At 36.3% G+C, this 16,443-nt stretch overlaps 1 protein-coding gene across 7 annotated transcripts in view; it reads left to right on the top strand.

Annotated features, from left to right (window-relative positions):
• Positions 1 to 16,443, top strand: part of PTPRC (protein tyrosine phosphatase receptor type C) — a 75,854-nt gene that overhangs the window by 48,750 nt on the left and 10,661 nt on the right. For 3 of the 7 annotated variants that reach the window (XM_071436041.1, XM_071436042.1, XM_071436044.1), the window contains 16 exons: positions 1,513 to 1,545; positions 4,388 to 4,420; positions 4,659 to 4,883; positions 5,438 to 5,560; positions 6,394 to 6,537; positions 7,173 to 7,307; positions 7,845 to 8,003; positions 9,754 to 9,950; positions 11,643 to 11,703; positions 12,367 to 12,475; positions 13,315 to 13,346; positions 14,493 to 14,608; positions 15,140 to 15,230; positions 15,327 to 15,403; positions 15,632 to 15,668; positions 16,072 to 16,169. In XM_071436041.1, the coding sequence (XP_071292142.1) occupies positions 1,513 to 1,545; positions 4,388 to 4,420; positions 4,659 to 4,883; positions 5,438 to 5,560; positions 6,394 to 6,537; positions 7,173 to 7,307; positions 7,845 to 8,003; positions 9,754 to 9,950; positions 11,643 to 11,703; positions 12,367 to 12,475; positions 13,315 to 13,346; positions 14,493 to 14,608; positions 15,140 to 15,230; positions 15,327 to 15,403; positions 15,632 to 15,668; positions 16,072 to 16,169 (1,670 nt within the window). Of the gene's footprint in view, positions 1 to 1,512; positions 1,546 to 1,995; positions 2,122 to 2,907; positions 3,007 to 4,387; positions 4,421 to 4,658; positions 4,884 to 5,437; positions 5,561 to 6,393; positions 6,538 to 7,172; positions 7,308 to 7,844; positions 8,004 to 9,753; positions 9,951 to 11,642; positions 11,704 to 12,366; positions 12,476 to 13,314; positions 13,347 to 14,492; positions 14,609 to 15,139; positions 15,231 to 15,326; positions 15,404 to 15,631; positions 15,669 to 16,071; positions 16,170 to 16,443 lie in introns of all 7 variants that reach the window. The other 4 variants (XM_071436037.1, XM_071436038.1, XM_071436039.1 and 1 more) reach the window with 2 other exon arrangements.

A 16,443-nucleotide genomic window follows, 5' to 3' on the forward strand; every position in this document is an offset into this window, starting at 1 on the left:
TACAGGGTTCCTTGGCAGTTTAACACATATAGTTATAGATCATGCAGTTGTTGTAAAGAAATGTTGCAGACAGGAGGTTTCAGATGCTGAAGGTACATTGCAAGTTCGAAAGATGAGTTATATTTTTGTTTCTTATCTGTAACCTCTCTCAGGTTAGGAAGCTTCACTTGCTAAGATTGTGTAGCTTTGGAAAGAATGCATGGTCTGTGTTTCAATGAAGGTAAATAGACATAAATGAATTAATATACTAGACCTGTTAATATAGTGGCTTCTACACCCATGTTATTCAATCTGTTTTCAGTTTGCTACATTTTAGAGCTTACATTCTTCCAATTAAGAGCAATGTTATTTTGACAGTTTCGTATGATTTCAGGCAAACCTCATGGACCCATATCCTCATCTCATGGACCAGATTTTAGGCAACACCCTTCCCCACTTCTGTAAAGAAATAAATGCTGCATTACTGTTTTTTGCCTGACTTCATTTGACTTCTGTTGATACTTTTTCTGTAATGTATCAGGCTACTGGCTTTTCCCAAATTGTCAGTTGTAGTAAGAGATTTTGCATAATGTACAGTTGCACAACAAATTCAGTTGCTGACTAGAAAAGTATTTGCAAGACTTTAGCTTTTGTGTACATTCATATCCATACCATGGCTTGGACACACTTCATGACAGTTCTAAACACCAAGTAATTCTCACTCCCTGCAGGTGACACTGCCATCACTGGTTGTGTGTTTTTAATGTCTGTTGTCAGCGTTCTAAACTGTCCATATGAGGTGGAGAATCCATGGTGGCCACTGAGCAGCCAACACTGCTGCTGTTTGTCAGGTCAATAAGGAGAAAATCTCTGGAGTCCCAGGGCATCTGCTTATGTTGATCTTCTGTGTCAGAGATGAGGGACATGGCTCTGATGCTGATACATGAACAGGATACTTATGTATCCCTCACAAGTATGGCAGTTTCTCACATAAACCTGGCTTTTTGCTTTAAAGGTTGAAGGAGTTTATTTGCAAAAGAGTAAAGATACAGCAGTTGTGAAGTGTCGTGAAGTGAAGCTGAAGTAACAGAGAAATGATAAACAGAGAAGTTCTATCTGAAAAACATGTGCCACAAGAAAGAGATAAATAAATTCCAAGAAACAAACATAGTAGGAAAGATCTGGTAGAAAAAGAGCAAAAGAAGGAAGAAGGAAGAGCCAAACAGGTGGCTGGAAGTTTGTCAGATGGGGCCCTGAGCAGGCTGATCTGCTGGATGGCATCTTAGCCCATGGCAGGGGTGTTTGAACTAGGTGATCTTTAAGATTCTCTCTAACCCAGACCATTCTGTGATTCTGTGACTGTATACTTGATTTTTTGGGCATCTGGTTGTTGCTATATCCACTAAATATAACTTAAGAATGTGTAATTTCCTGGGGAAAGCTTAGCTGATATTTGGGAGGAAAGAATGTGTCTTTATTTTTTTGGCAAATTCCTTGAAAGTTTAAGTTACGCTTTTTCTCTCTCTTTTTCAGGGGAGGAGACAGCAATGACCACACCTGGTACTGGTAAGAAACAATTTACATGGCAGAATTGCATTGATTTTTTGTTTTTTTCTTCCTTGACAAATTCTTCTTTCATTTTCTCACACACTATTACCTCACAGAGTGTATAATGCCTTTTCATTCACCCAACAAAATGAAATATGCTGTCTTAATAGGCAGGAATATCTGACATGTCTGGTTTTGAGTAATGTATTTAGGTATATTTTAAAACACAGCATTTAGCATGAAAGACGCAATTATAACCAAAGAAGAAACCACTCACTGGTTGTTCATCTGACACCTGTTGAATCCCCTGGACTTCGAATGTTTGATGTGCGTTTGTTCTGTTAAAAATTCCCAGTGTCTCAGTAAGGGAGTGTTGCAGCACTGCACCCTGGTGGTGTGGGCAGCTCTGTCCCTCGGGCGGGCACACGGGATGGAGCATGACCGACCCTGCTGTCCCTCTCACCGCAGGTGCCAGCCTCGCACACAGCACGCACTCCTCCCCGCACGGCACGGCCCCGAGCAGCCCGGCACGCAGCAGCGGCTCCGCTGCCCCCACCGCACGCACTCCCTCTGCCTTCGGGGATGCTCCTGCAGGTTTGCTCTCTCCCCTTAGCAGCCACGCTCTGCTCTCAAAACTCTAGGGGGAAACGAAGTCATTCACCACCAGAGTAGCCTTTTCCAGCTCATTTTCATCCAATGGAAAAGGTGTCTGTGCTTTGGCATGGCGGCAATGCCAGGACTACGTGCGGGACCTGGTATCGGAGGGCCCGGTCTTGCAGTCACCACAGCAGAACCAAAGTGCCAGCTGCTGCCAACAAGGCTGCCCCCAAAGCAAGAGCAGTAGGAATGAGCCTAAAAGAGATTATAGAGACCGGTCAGTGGTTTATAAACAGGGAGATAAATAATGAAGTATAGTAAGAATTACAGTGAGTGAGCAAGGTACATGCCCCAGCAAACGAGCACTACCCTAGAGTTGCTGTTTGTGAAACAGCACAAGCACTCTTCATAATTGTGTTTCATTGTAAGAATATAGCAAAATGTTCTAGTTTTTCCCAGTTCATAGATTGAAATATTATTTTTATTTTGACTTCATCTGGAATTATGACTAACTGTTGACCAAAAAAAAAGTCATTGTACATAGCAAAATTAATTTGTAAGTGGTATACTCCTAAAAATTTGCTTTCTATTTAAATACTCTTTTTTTAATTTAAAATATTAACATCACTTTTCTTTCAGCAGTCTTCTCTAAATTACAAAAATCCCCTAAGAAACAAAACAAAAACAGAGAAGTACTGTAGTGTAAGACATTTCTGATGACAAAGCCATATGGAAGAATGAATTTCACTTTTTAATGCTGATATGTTGTTTATTTTCTTACAGATGATTACAATTCAACATCCTTGCACAGCACCACCTCATCAGTCAACTTGCCAGCAGGCACTGGGATCAGCCCCACTCCCAGCTCCACTTACACAATAGGTGACAAACTTGCACACAGTTACCACAGTTCCGATACATCAGGCACAGAAAATGGATTTAGATGAGGCAATTCATTTGGAATGTTTTTAACCTAAGCAGACAAATTAGACATACAACTGCATTAAACTTAAGGATGTTTTTAGGAACCTTACTGTTATGAGTAATATTAAAGATACCAGATTTGTTACTTGTCAAGCAAATGCAAAATAGAAATTATTTCCACACAGTGGCATATAGCAGGAGGGTAAATCTGTCAATTATTGTGTCAGTACTTTTCTTGTTATTCACAGAAATTTGCCCAAGCTGCAAAAAAGTGTGAATACATCTGAGATCTCTGTGCCTCTCTGTCTTCCAGTGTCTTCCCTTTGGTTTCACACAGCAGTAATATTTTTTGGCATCTGGTAGTTCAAGCATTTACAGTGATTTTAGTTGCCATTGGGCTGTAAGGAATTAGTCAGGTCAGCAAAATATATGTATGTGCTTGTGCAAAATACACCCAGGAGCTGGACACTTTCCATCTTGAACTATCCTTGGAGTAGCTGTAGGCTGCTGTCTGCTCTTTGACAAACTGAACTTAGCTTTTACTTGTGGCTGTTCTGCCCCTTACAGTCTTGGTGCCTCTCCAGTGGTCCCTCTGTTTGCCACCATCCAGCTGGTGACTCCCAGCCTGGAGGCAGGAAATCTAGGGCCTGCCTTCTGTGAAAAAATTAGATATTGGTGTGTTTTAGTGACACCTTTACCTTGGGATATATTAAGTAAGTGTTTTCAGGATGAAGTCCTTTGCTCACGCTTCTCTACAGAAAATACCAGTAAAAATTTCTTTTGGGTATCCCGGTGTAAAAGTAGTCACTAAACGACCTGTACTGTTGTATAAATCTCTTTCCAAAGGTAAGATGGCAGTGCAAAAAGCAGGTAAATTTTGTTTCTTTGGTGACATTTTATACAACTCAGTTACCCATTTCACAGCCTAGATGGGTAAATCTATGGGCATCCTGGAAAACTGCTGTAGTTTATCATACTGCTATGAGAGTGTGTGATTTTGGAATATTCTTGTGTAATTTTGTACTCAGAAATGTTACTCATGTGTAATTTTGTACTCAGAAATTTTACTAATAACCAGTTTGATTTCTAGTTCATTGATGTCATTGGCAAATTGTGAAAGACAGATGATGGCTAAAATAACTAGTTAAAGAATGGTGTTATGTATAGCTGATGTTTTCTTCCCTATTTCTAATGTGAGAGGAGTGCTAAATACATTTACTTGTGTTGAATATATTGAAAAAAGAGTTTGGGGCAGTACTGGTCACCCTTCTCCAATGCTTTGTGGAAAACATACCCAATCTGTTAAGACAGACCTTCATATTGTTTTCTTTTTTTATAGAACCTACCACAGTGATACCTGAAGCAACTTGTGGTAAGAATCATACCCCTTATTCTCCTTCAGTCTTGAAATGTGACCAAATAGTAAACTCAAATACAGAAAAAGCTGATAAAGCAGCAAAAAAAAAACCAACCAAACAACTGATCAATTAGCATATAAAACTGGTAATTAGTTATTTTATAAAATGTCTTTGAGTTCTGGAAGAAGTAAGATTAAAGTTATTTAACAATTCTGGTCTTTTCACCTCCATTTACAGTAGCTTTTCTTTTAGCTATTATTGAAGACATAAAAGACTCTAAGAACGACTCTAACATGACTGAAGTTTTCCTGAAAATTGACACAAATGACACAGAATACATTATTGTGGGGCGTGACAGAAACAGAACCGTGAGTTCCAGCAACCGTTCAGTAGAGCTCCCAAATTGCTGGAATTACACTGTCCAAGTTAAAAACGGCAGGTGTTCAGATGGTACTTCTTCTTTTCTTGTTCCAAAAGGTAGGAGTACAAGGCTTTTAGTAGTTTCTTTTCTTCTTTTTTTAAAAATTTATTTTTACATGCAGTAATTCAGCTTCCCTAGGTTTCTTTGTTTGTTCTTGTTGCTTTTCAGAGAATCAGACAGAAATTTTTCATATTTTGTCCATGGTTCGCAAGCTATTCTGAAGTTGTATATTAAAACTTTGCAGTATTTTCTTAAGGAACAATGAAAACAAACAGTAGTTTTTTCATTCTAAAGAAAAAAGGAAACTTTAACTGCAGTGGCCATATGCATTGTGGTAAACAATAGCAAGACCAGCCACCACTTCAAAGCTGGTGTTTATGCTGAATGTCTGTACTAAAACATTAATTTATTATTTGAATACCTGTGTGTCTTTATCTCATGAAGGCTTTTTAAATTTTTGCTTTCCATTTCTTATTAAATTCTTTGTATATTATTCTCTGCTGATTGTATTCTTCATATTGCAGAACAAGTCAAAAAACATAAATGAACTGTTATTAAAAGACTCAGTATAGCCAATGTCACAATGATGTATAATATTCTTCCATTCCAGTCACCAGGGAATTTCTTAAAGTCAAGGACGCAACCAACACATCTGCCTTGTTATGTTGGAGTAGCTCACTTGCCTGTGCTAACATGACTGTCACCTGCAATGGAACATCAACTTCCTTTGAAAGTGGGTTATTTATTTATTTATCTTTAAAAGCATTGTTGATGTTGTCTTTTGGTGAAAGACTGGCAGATTTAAATTAATTGTGCCAGTCTGAGGAAAAGGTAGCTCAGAATTCCCGGGATTGCCAGTTGGAGGACTTCCATCCCCACAAGTGTAGATCTGGGAAAGTTCAAACCCAGAGATCTCTTTTGCTGAGTTTACCAGTTTCAAAAGTTGCACAAATTCTGGAGGTTGTGAGGTCCTGTTTGATTTTCTGAAAGGGTGCTGAGCAGTTTGGAAATACTGCAGTCTGTGCTCGTGCTGTGAGCTGACCCCTTGCAGGCTGCCTTGGCCTCTGTCTTTGCAGGCTCCTGGATGCTGTGAGGCCAGGCTTTCTGCTCTTGGAGTCAGCCAGCCTGAGGACATGCTGGCTCAGAGGCACCTCGTGTGACAGGCCAGATATGGATGCTGAATGGCCTCATGTGTCCCAGAAAAATGGGTGATGAATGTCTGGGGCTGGAGATTTCCTGCTTCAGGGAGCTGAAGAGCTAGGAAGACATTCCAGGGTTCTGCCAGACTCCCCTTGACATGTTTTGATTTCTGTAGGAAAGCTGTTTCCTTAGAAAGTCAAATTTTGACCTTTACTGATGAAAAGTGAAGTCTATGCAAACTAATTTAGTATGTAAGAACTAAAATCTAGTAATTGGATCAGGTTGTACATTTTTCTGTTTGTAGTATCATGATAGTTTATTACAAATTATATCAAATAAATACGGTAGGGAAAATCTTAGTTAGAATGGTGCCACATACTTTAGGAGCTGTGAAAAATATTGATAAAGCTCTTCTTGTGTCTCTAGATTCAAAGTCTAGAGATAAAAATCAAACTTGTGAAGTGCTGAAAAATTTATCGCCAAACCGTCTGTATGACTGCATTGGATCCATAAATTTCTATGAAAAAAATGTTGCCAACCAAAACTTCAACATATGTACAGACTATGGTGGTAAGTGTAATGCTTACTTTTGGTTTACATTCCACATATTTCTGGGAACTCCTACTATGAAACCTATTATCTGGATTTCCTGGGGTTAAAGATACACTTTGAGCAGCATTCTCAGCCACACTCAGTTTCTCCTTCAGCTCCTCCTTCCTGGTCTCTTGCCCTAGTGGTTGTTCTTTCATTGCAGTCACCCCCTCAGTCTTCCAGCCTGAGCCTTTCTTTCCTTCTGTCAGAGACTGTGATTATTTTTTGTTGTTGTTTGGAGACTGAAAACATGGTCAACTATATGGAATTTTGAATGAAGATGCACATACAAAAAAAGTGCAGACCTAGTCTGAGACAAGTCTTAAATTCTTGATTTGAAGACATTGGACAATTTTAGTAAAATGTGATGTTGCTGTATTCACCTTGTCCTAAATTAATTAAATGTATGAAATTACTGTAATATGATGCTTTTACATATACTCAGTTTATACTTATGTATACTTTCTTGAAATAGAGTACAAAAAAAATTACATGTTGTTGGTATCTTGCTTTAGTGTCAGATGAAATTTAATCTAATTAATCAAAATAGGTCAAAAGAGGAATACTTTTATTTTCATTCTTTGCAAATTATTGTTATTTTCCTTTCACAACAGTTCCAGAAGCACCACAAAACCTTCAAGTAGTACACAAAAATATGACAGGTGTAACAGTTAATTGGACAGCACCTAGGGACACTTCCAACGGTCCCATAGATGGCTACATGTTGAATTTCTCGGCGGAAGGCGAAGGTAAGTAATTAAATAATTCATTGCATGTACATAATTACAGAGCACCAGGCATAATGCACTGGTCAAGTCCTATTGGACTCTCTTTACACTGCAATTTATTCTAGACAAATGTTAAAATTTCCTTCATTTAAGGTTGTTCCAGTTGAATTTTCAGTTGAGATTATTCAGTTTACCATGTCAGGACATGGCCCTGTTACCCTTCAGTTGGCACAAATGCATGGCAGTTAGGCATAAACGAGTTTAGATAGTTATAGCCAGGGGATTGTCTTCTGCTAAATGGCCACTCCTTCCAGATATGCTGGTCTAGGCCATCTTACATTTCAATGAATCTTTTTATGTAAATACTCTCTATGTATTTATGTATTTCCTCTTCTTCCTGAGCCTTCACTTAGCATTGGTAAGCAAAGCAAAGCAACCAGAATAAGGTAATTAAAATAGAAGTACACATGATAGTGGTTTCAGGTAGCTCTGATAAAGTATAAGAATTCCTGTGCTCCTAACACAGATTTAATTAATTTCATTAATTTCATTTTTCAGACGTTCATAACATAACAATCAACACAACTCACTATTCTGTCGATGGATTTAAACATTATACCACAGTTTCTGTATCAGTAACTCCATTTACAATGAACAAACACAAAGAACGTCTTGAAGGTAGAAGTGAAAGGCTTGACTTCACAACAGATGAAGGAGGTAAATCTGCTTGCTAACTGATATGACCTAGGCTGATACTAACATAAAGAATTTGTACTTCCCTTGTGTAGTTCATTGTATTTTATACATAGTATTACTATTAGCCAAGAAATGGATTAAAATTAAAATAATTGTACTGACATTCATATAATTAGTGTCCCTTTTAAAATTACTTAGTTGATCTATTTTTAATTATGTACTTCATATGATTATTTTTCTTATATATATATAATTTTAAAAAGAAGATTTCATTATTTGAAATTCTTGTGAAGTCTTTAGGAAGCATTATATCCCAATATAAAGAAAAAAAAATTGAATTAAACAAAAAGATAATAAAAAAAGCTAATAAATTAATTTACTGATAAATATAAACAGGTTGATCTGAGACTTCACTGTAATACAAATTTAAATATGGCTTTAATTTTTAGGCAGCCCTAATATGAGCATGACTGTGGTTCTTTTCTCTACAAAAATCTAGCTTGAGCATATTATCTTTTGAAGCCCCCACTTTGTGCATTCCACTAATTTTAATAACTCAGGTGAAGATTGAAGTCTTCAATATAAGTTTATGGATGTGCAAACAACCTCATTTCCCTTATTTTTTGCGAAAATAATGAGTTGCATCATGAATTAATGGTATTGATTAGACCTTCTCAACTGTCACAACAGTTAATAACAAGTCAGGCAGGATGTGGAAGAATTTTATGGCTTCTTGAGCTGAAGAATGTAACAGTGTACCACCAGTCCTTGGAAACAGGAAAACCCCTACATTTTATAAAAGATTTTTTCATCTTCAACAAAGACATTGCCTCCAGAAATGTTCACTTTCTCCTTGTCACAGCTCTCTCAGCAGCATGTGGAATAGGAATCTTAACAGATCTGCCCTGTGGATAAAAATGATCAGCTATGATGTAACCTCACACTCAGACAAGTCAAATATCCTGCCACTCCTCACCTGGGATATTTGATCTGCTTTTAGAGCCTTACAAGTCTTAGCTCTTCACATGAAGAAAAAATCAGCTGCAGTTTTTTGGTTTTATTTTTTCTCAATATGCTGTTTTGCAAATTGACATGATTTTGTAGAAAATTTCCATGGTGGTGTTCTACTGAAATGTGGCTACTGAAATGAGGCTGCCTTACAAAGGCTGCCTCATTTTACTTTCTAAAAGGTTTTACCAGCTCATAGTGAAAGGTCTCTTGGCTGTGCCCCTCAGTCTGAAACCTGCAACATTTGTTGCAACAGATGAAACTAGAGTTTGAAACCACAGATTAGATTTAACAGATTCTGTATCATTAAAAAATTCTTGTGGCTTTAAACCAGACTTAAGTGTAAGGACACTGTTCTAAATATTAGAATACACTAGTGCTTCTGGGAGAAATTTAATTTAAAATAGTTTTGAAACAAATATTCACATGGAGAGCTCTTTTTTTCTCCTGTCTTGTCTGTTGCCCCATGTTCCTCAAATGAGAAAGTGATGTCAGATGTAAGAGAGAGTTGCCATCATACTATTTTTGCAGTCTGTCAGTAGAGCATTTCAGTCCACTTCACATCTTTTTCAGCTTAGATAAGCTCATGATTAAGTCAAAGTCGATTATTTATCTTGTTATTAAATTGGGACTGAAATTTTTAAGGAAGAAAATATATGAAGTTATTGAGAGAAGACAGGAAACAGACATGAGCACATACAGATTGAAATGTTGAGTTTGAAATGATGAGAATAGAGCAAGTAACCCCTTTTTTTGTCTACAGTACCAGACAAAGTGAATCACATTAAAACAACATTGACAGCTGATAATGCTGTCCATATTACATGCAAAAACGAAAGTGTGTTTGGACCATATGCAGAATTTATATTCATTTGGGAGAATGATGAGAAACCTGAAAGGAAAAGAAAATGTGAATTTAAAAGAGAAAATCTCTTTTACCTGACAAAGTATACATTTAAGGTAAGTTAGCTTATTGTATTAAAATATATAAAATATTGCTGCATTTTCACTGTTTAAGTATATTATGCTTGATTTTAGGAGAAAAAGGTAAATTTGGTGACAGAGAAGTCAATTTTTAATCTATAGGCCTCAGGTGTAAAAAAGTAATTATTATCTGGGAACTAAAGTGCATATGTGCCTAACCTATCAAGCAATCCCTGGTGTGCTATTCCACATAGGTTCTAACAGCAAGAAAAATTCAAGCAGAATAGACTGTTTGTACTTGGCTCAGGTGAAGTTTGGGGTTTCCATAAGATTAAAACAGTTTCTTGAGTATGACTGACATTTTAGTTTTTAAAACATATTCCATTTAATGGATGAAGATTTTTGGTTCTTCAGGGCCTAATTAGTATAAAGCAGTTCAGATCCTTTTGCATGCCATTACATCAGCCTCTTACAAGCCAGTCCTTGTGTCCATACAAAATATAGCCTCCTCTGTTTACGCCTTCACTTTCCTGAGATTTTCTCTTCTGTCTTGCATTTCACCCTTTTGAGGTTGCCTTGTGTTATTCCCTTAATAAGGCCAGTAGGAATATTGCTTATATCCTGATAGCTCCTCTCAGTAAAGTTTAGGCAAGAAAGTAAGCAGTTTATTCCTTGTAGGAAGCAGTTTCACTTATTCCCCACAGTCTTTTCCTCCTCCTGTGACTTAACCTGCACAAATGCAGTATCAGGGAACTTGAGTAACCTCAGTTTCGTGTCAATATTTTGTCAGGATTTTCCCAACAGATGCTGCTCAGAGAGCTTTATATTTGAAAAATAAAGATGTGGTCCTGTAGGAGCAAAAGATCCTTGCATTGTCCCAGTGGCACAGGACCACTGTGCTGTTTAAGGGTTTTTGTCCACCACTTTCAGTGAGCAGTTTTCCTTACAGAAGGAATTTGCTTCTGCACTTCTAAATCCCGGCTTTTGCTTTGCAGGTATTTTGCTTAATTCTTTCCCAAAAACTGGACAAAGCCTTATGGGCTTAGCTGGTAATGAAAGGACTCTGGTCAAGTTATAGAAAACTCACAAGGAAAAAAAAAAGTGTGAAATATTTGACTGCAAGCTGTCTTTTAGATTTACAGGAATTTCCATTAAGGAAATATAAAAGATCAAATAAATATTAAATATATGACAAAACAAACACAGTTGAACGTTGTGTTTTAATACCATTTAGAGTACCCAAAAGTTAAAGATGCAAGAAAGCACCCTATTTAATTAAATTTCTATTAATTACCTGCCCATACTTAAATTTGTACTAAAACCATCAAATTCAGTGGACTATTTGTATATTTACTATTGCAGCAAATGAGGTTTTTATATATTGCACAGTTATTTTTCAGATTTAAGAGGCTTAATAAAAGATAAAATTGATTTTACTTTGAGATGCATCTGATTTTTATTTTGTTAAGTGTGTTTCCTATTTTTCTAAATTCTTTTTCCTGTCATCTCCATATTTTTGAACCCAGATCTTGCTGTAACTTGGGTAGAAACCTGAGCTGCACCATAAATGTCCATACAGAGATTGATAGCAGACACTGCTGTCAATGATGTTGTCAATAGATGGATGAATTTGAAAAATCTATTGTAATTTGTTTTTTAAGAATTGTATGCAGAAATTTTTACTTGTCATATCTGAACATCTCTATTATTGTCATGCACTGCATGCAGATCTCCGTCTTTAATGGAAGAAACAATGGGCCAGAAGTAGTGGGGAGTATAAAAACCAGATGTAAGTAAATATGTACAGCATTTTTCCCTTTTGATTTTAGCATAATGTAAATAATGTAAATTGTCAATTCAGTTAAATTGCTCCTAATTAAAAATCCAAACTTCCTGTTTTATAGTTAATATTTGATCTGCATTTGAAAAATATCCCCATTCAGTATTAATGTAGCCGATCCTGTTCACAAGTCATTAATCATAACTCAGAATTATTACACAGCTGTGGTTTCTTCAGGAAATATTCAAATGCAACTAGAAAACAATTTCTCTGACTGACATGATTCACTTTTGGATTATTTTCCTGTGTTCGGATCCTGCATTTCAGGAGCTGAACATCTGTGACTTGGCAGAGGTTCCCAGTTCCCAGATCAGGAACAGCTGAGAGCTGCACTGTACAGGTCACACAGAGCAGGAGACAAGTACAGTAATGCTGAACCAGTGAGTTGTAGCATTTTGACAGGTGGACATGGAGAATTTAAGGAAAAGTTTTCTTAATGAAAACTTAAAATTCCTTCCTCTACTTTGGCATAGCAAACTCAAACCTGTTTAGTTTTTTTCTCAAAAAGGACGCCAAATCAAAAATTGATGAGCACTGGTTCTAGGGAGTATACAGGTTTCTTTTTTTTAAAGTAATTTTAAAATAATAAATGTATTTTTTTTCTGTTGGTAGATAATTCTAGAGCCTTGATTATATTCTTGGTGTTCTTGATCATTGTGACTGTAATTGCTTTACTGCTGGTTCTGTACAAAATCTATGATCTTCACCAAAAAAAGCTTAGGTAAGCTTCATGTTTGTCTCCCTCTCATACATAAATGGAAGGGGCATGGGTGTGGCTTTTGGTTTTTCCACAAGATTTCACATTGGGTAGTGACAAAATGTTACAAATTTGATGCTTCATTAATCCTGGGAAAAGATACCCTTTTACCTTCAAATAATTTTAAAAGAAACTAATTTTTTGGTGTTTGTCAAACAAAACAAATATAGTGAAATAGATATAAGTCTCACTGCTCTACCCTTGTTTGAGTCACAGAACAAAATGACTTGTCCCTAGCTTTGTGAAAAAAATTCAGAAATATCTGGAAAACATTTCCCTCATGATTTAAATCAAAAATAATAAAAATAATCCACGCTTTCTTGGAACTCTTTTAAGAACTTGTTCACCCTAAACAATATCTCAGGGAGTTGTTGTTATTACAGTGCCCTCTCGATGGCTCAGCAGCTCTGTAGTAGAGGATGGCAATAGAAGGATGGCCATTGCATTCCCTGATACCTGTGGCTACTTAGCATTTCAACTTGCTGTATTTTATGTATGAGTTAGTTTTCTGTCACTAGCAAGAGAAGAGAAGATGGTGTGAGCAGTCACTTCAGTGAAGAGATTAAACACATGATTGTTGTAGATGAGATAGGCAAAATCATGCAGGCACTACAGGTTTTTGATGTGGCTACCTTGTTTCCCTGCCTTGGGGCAGGAGGAGAAGGATCCCAAGCACCTCTGCATAATCCCAAGTGTAGAACTCTTGTTTCACAGACAGCACTCTTGTTTTGCTGATTTTATTAACTTATTATTATATATATCTTACTAGTCAAAGCATTTACAGGTGCTTTTGCTTCTTACAGCAATTCTTCGGAAGGCGTGAACCTTGTTGCAGGTGAGTATCTTTAGAAATTTAGCAATTCATATTTATTTCCATTTAGCAAATGGAAATAAAACTAGTCTCAGATCTTGCTACTGACTTTGGGTTATTTGCATTCTAGGTTGCATACACAGATTACAGATATCAAAATGATAACACCTTATATGGAGGACAAAAGTACTTTAGTAAATACATAAAAGAAGTATTTATACTCGAGTGAACTGAAAGTTCATCGGTGTTTGAAAAATTCTTATTTATTAGTTAGTTAAAAACCCAGCTAGTTATCCCAGACAATGTTTGTGATATGTTTAACAGTGAGAATAAGTCCAGAATAAAATCTAGTTTAAACATAATTTCCCTTTTCTGTGCACCTTTTTCCAAAACAAGAGACTGAACACTAGCTAGTTATTTTTTACTGAAAAATTTTGAAGACTTTCAAATCCCAAAGACTGAAAATTTTGTGCACTTTTTTGCACAAGATTTCAAAGCCTGTGAAGGACAGGATCAGTCAATACCAGAAAGCTTCACAAAAAAAAATAATTTAGAACACTAAAATTTGCAGAAACTAACTACATTAAATGGGAAGTAGGACTTTGTTGAATTTCAAATCCATTTGCTTAGACACAACTTTTCAATGTAAATTAAAAATTAATATATGTCTAGTAAGAGGTGTTAAAATTTGTTCAATTGTTATTTTTTCATTCAAGATGATATTGCAGATTATTGCAACTCAGAACACAAATTGGAGAAAATGTGGAAAGTTAGGCGATACATGTTGTTCTATTTTAATCACAGACAGTGACTGAGCAGAACTGAGGCAGAAGGCAAGGCTGTGGAACTGTTGTGGCTGTTGAGGCAGTTGCTGTGCCCTGAATATGGCAGTCACCACTTTGTGCAAAAGTATTGATGTGCTTTCCCTGCATGTGGCCGCCGGAGGTGTCTCCAGTCAGGCAGCAGAGCTGGAAAAGTTCTCTTACTCTACAGCCTGTTTGCTCACAGCTGGCTCAGGCAACACCGGTTTTATAAAAATAAATACACCAAGTTAAAAGAAAGAGTTTAGTTCTTTTGTTAATTTATCTGGCAGTTTTAAAATTACGTTTACTGAAGTGTGATGTACATTTTCAACATCAGTAACAATAAACATTTGACTTATTTACACAGTTAAAGATGATGACAAGCAACTTCTCAACATAGAGCCAATACCCTCAGAGCTATTGCTGGACACATACAAGAGGAAGATTGCAGATGAAGGAAGGCTCTTCTTGGAAGAATTTCAGGTTTGTTCTTCACTCAAAGTATACCACAGGTTTTTATCCAGACGGTTGGAAGCACTCCTTCCAGGAGCATGTTTGAAGTACATGTATTTGTACTAGTTAGAAAGAAAGAAAGAAATAATCTAGAAAGGTCAAATAGTCTACGTGAAGGTCAAATGGTCCTCAGTTAATTTTTCTACCAATTTCTCCTCATTGTAATATGAAAATACTCTTTTTTTCCTGAAGGTGTTCTTCGGCAAAAGTATAAAGTATGCAGAATAAGTACCTCTCATCCTAAAGTATTTTTTAATACATATTTTAAAAATTGTCTTACTGCATAACCATGGGGATAGAAATAATATGTAATTGTGGAGATATATACCAACTATATTAAGGAGAAGAATTTTTTAAACTTTAGATATAAGAAATATATGAAGTAATATCTTATGAAGTATAATGTTGCCTTCCAGATTCAGTAATTCCAAATTATTTCCATATTCATTTGACAATTTTTTATCTAGACTTAACTAATAAAATAAATTTTGTATTTTACAGAGTATTCCTAGAGTCTTCAGTAAATTTTCTATAAAGGAGGCCAAAAAGACCCATAATCAGAACAAAAACCGTTACATTGATATTCTTCCATGTGAGTATTTGTAATAATTTTAACATGGATTATATATGTTTGATTTGTCACTGCCTTGAGATAATGCAATTGTTTTGGTTTAAATTATTTAAACAGATGACCATAACCGTGTTGAGCTCTCAGAGATGCCAGGAGATCCAGGATCAGACTATATCAATGCAAGTTATATTGATGTGAGTGACTTTTACTTTAAAAAAGTCTTAGACAATATGGAAGAAATCCTGTAGGCTGTGCATTTGAAGTATCAGTACCTTGGAGGATTTCCATTGGGGTTGTTTTCACCTTTGTAATGTATTTGATATTATTGAATTGTTGCATTTTGAATTTATTTTTAAAGTTGCAAACCTTTTAGATTGTTCATGCTTTCTTTCTAAAAGTTAATAACAATGTACTTTTCACAGGGCTTCAAAGAACCAAGAAAATATATTGCTGCGCAAGGTAATTTATAATCTTATTCACCCATTTTTTTAGAGTAGGAAAATCCTACTAGTAATCTTAAAGAAAAAATGAAGATCTGACATTTTGAAATGTAATATGACAAACTAGTCAATGAGTTTCTGCTTAGGGAATTTTGTGACAATTAATAAATTGTAGTTCAAAGACAGATTTCTCATGTTATATAATTTTACACCAGAAGTTTTCAGATTCATGGCTATGCACTAACGATACAGATGAGAGTTTTTAAATGCTGTAGCCTAATGGCAGAAGCCATAATGAAATCAAGTGTGTGACTATTATTTGTATGATCTCTGGTTAGCTCTTCAGATTGCCTGGCCAAACATGCAGATGTTTTTCCATGGGACTGCACTCTGAAAAGGTCCCTTAAATTATCTCCTTCTAGGCCCCAAGGATGAAACCACAGATGATTTCTGGAGAATGATCTGGGAACAGAAGGCAACCGTTATTGTCATGGTGACTCGCTGTGAGGAAGGAAAGAGGGTGAGAAATACCTGTCCTTCCCTCCTTTTGTCTTTCCCTCCTTCTTTTTCCTGAAAACAGAGTGGATTGCTGTGCTGTGCTGAATTACATACTCTTCTTAAGTACTTTTTTTTTCATTCTGTGCTGTTCTCTCATTGTGGCAGAACCTGTCTTGGAAAGCATGCCAAAACAGTGTTGCCTTATGAATTACCAGTCTTACCAGAAAATATCACTTTAGTCACAGCAGTATGTAGCAGAGGGTGAGCTTCCAAATTGCAGCTAATTAATCCAGAAA

This window comes from Agelaius tricolor, unplaced genomic scaffold (assembly GCF_023055355.1).
Source record: "Agelaius tricolor isolate 1412-34295 unplaced genomic scaffold, bAgeTri1.0.p SCAF_11, whole genome shotgun sequence".
Taxonomy (NCBI): Eukaryota; Metazoa; Chordata; class Aves; order Passeriformes; family Icteridae; genus Agelaius; species Agelaius tricolor.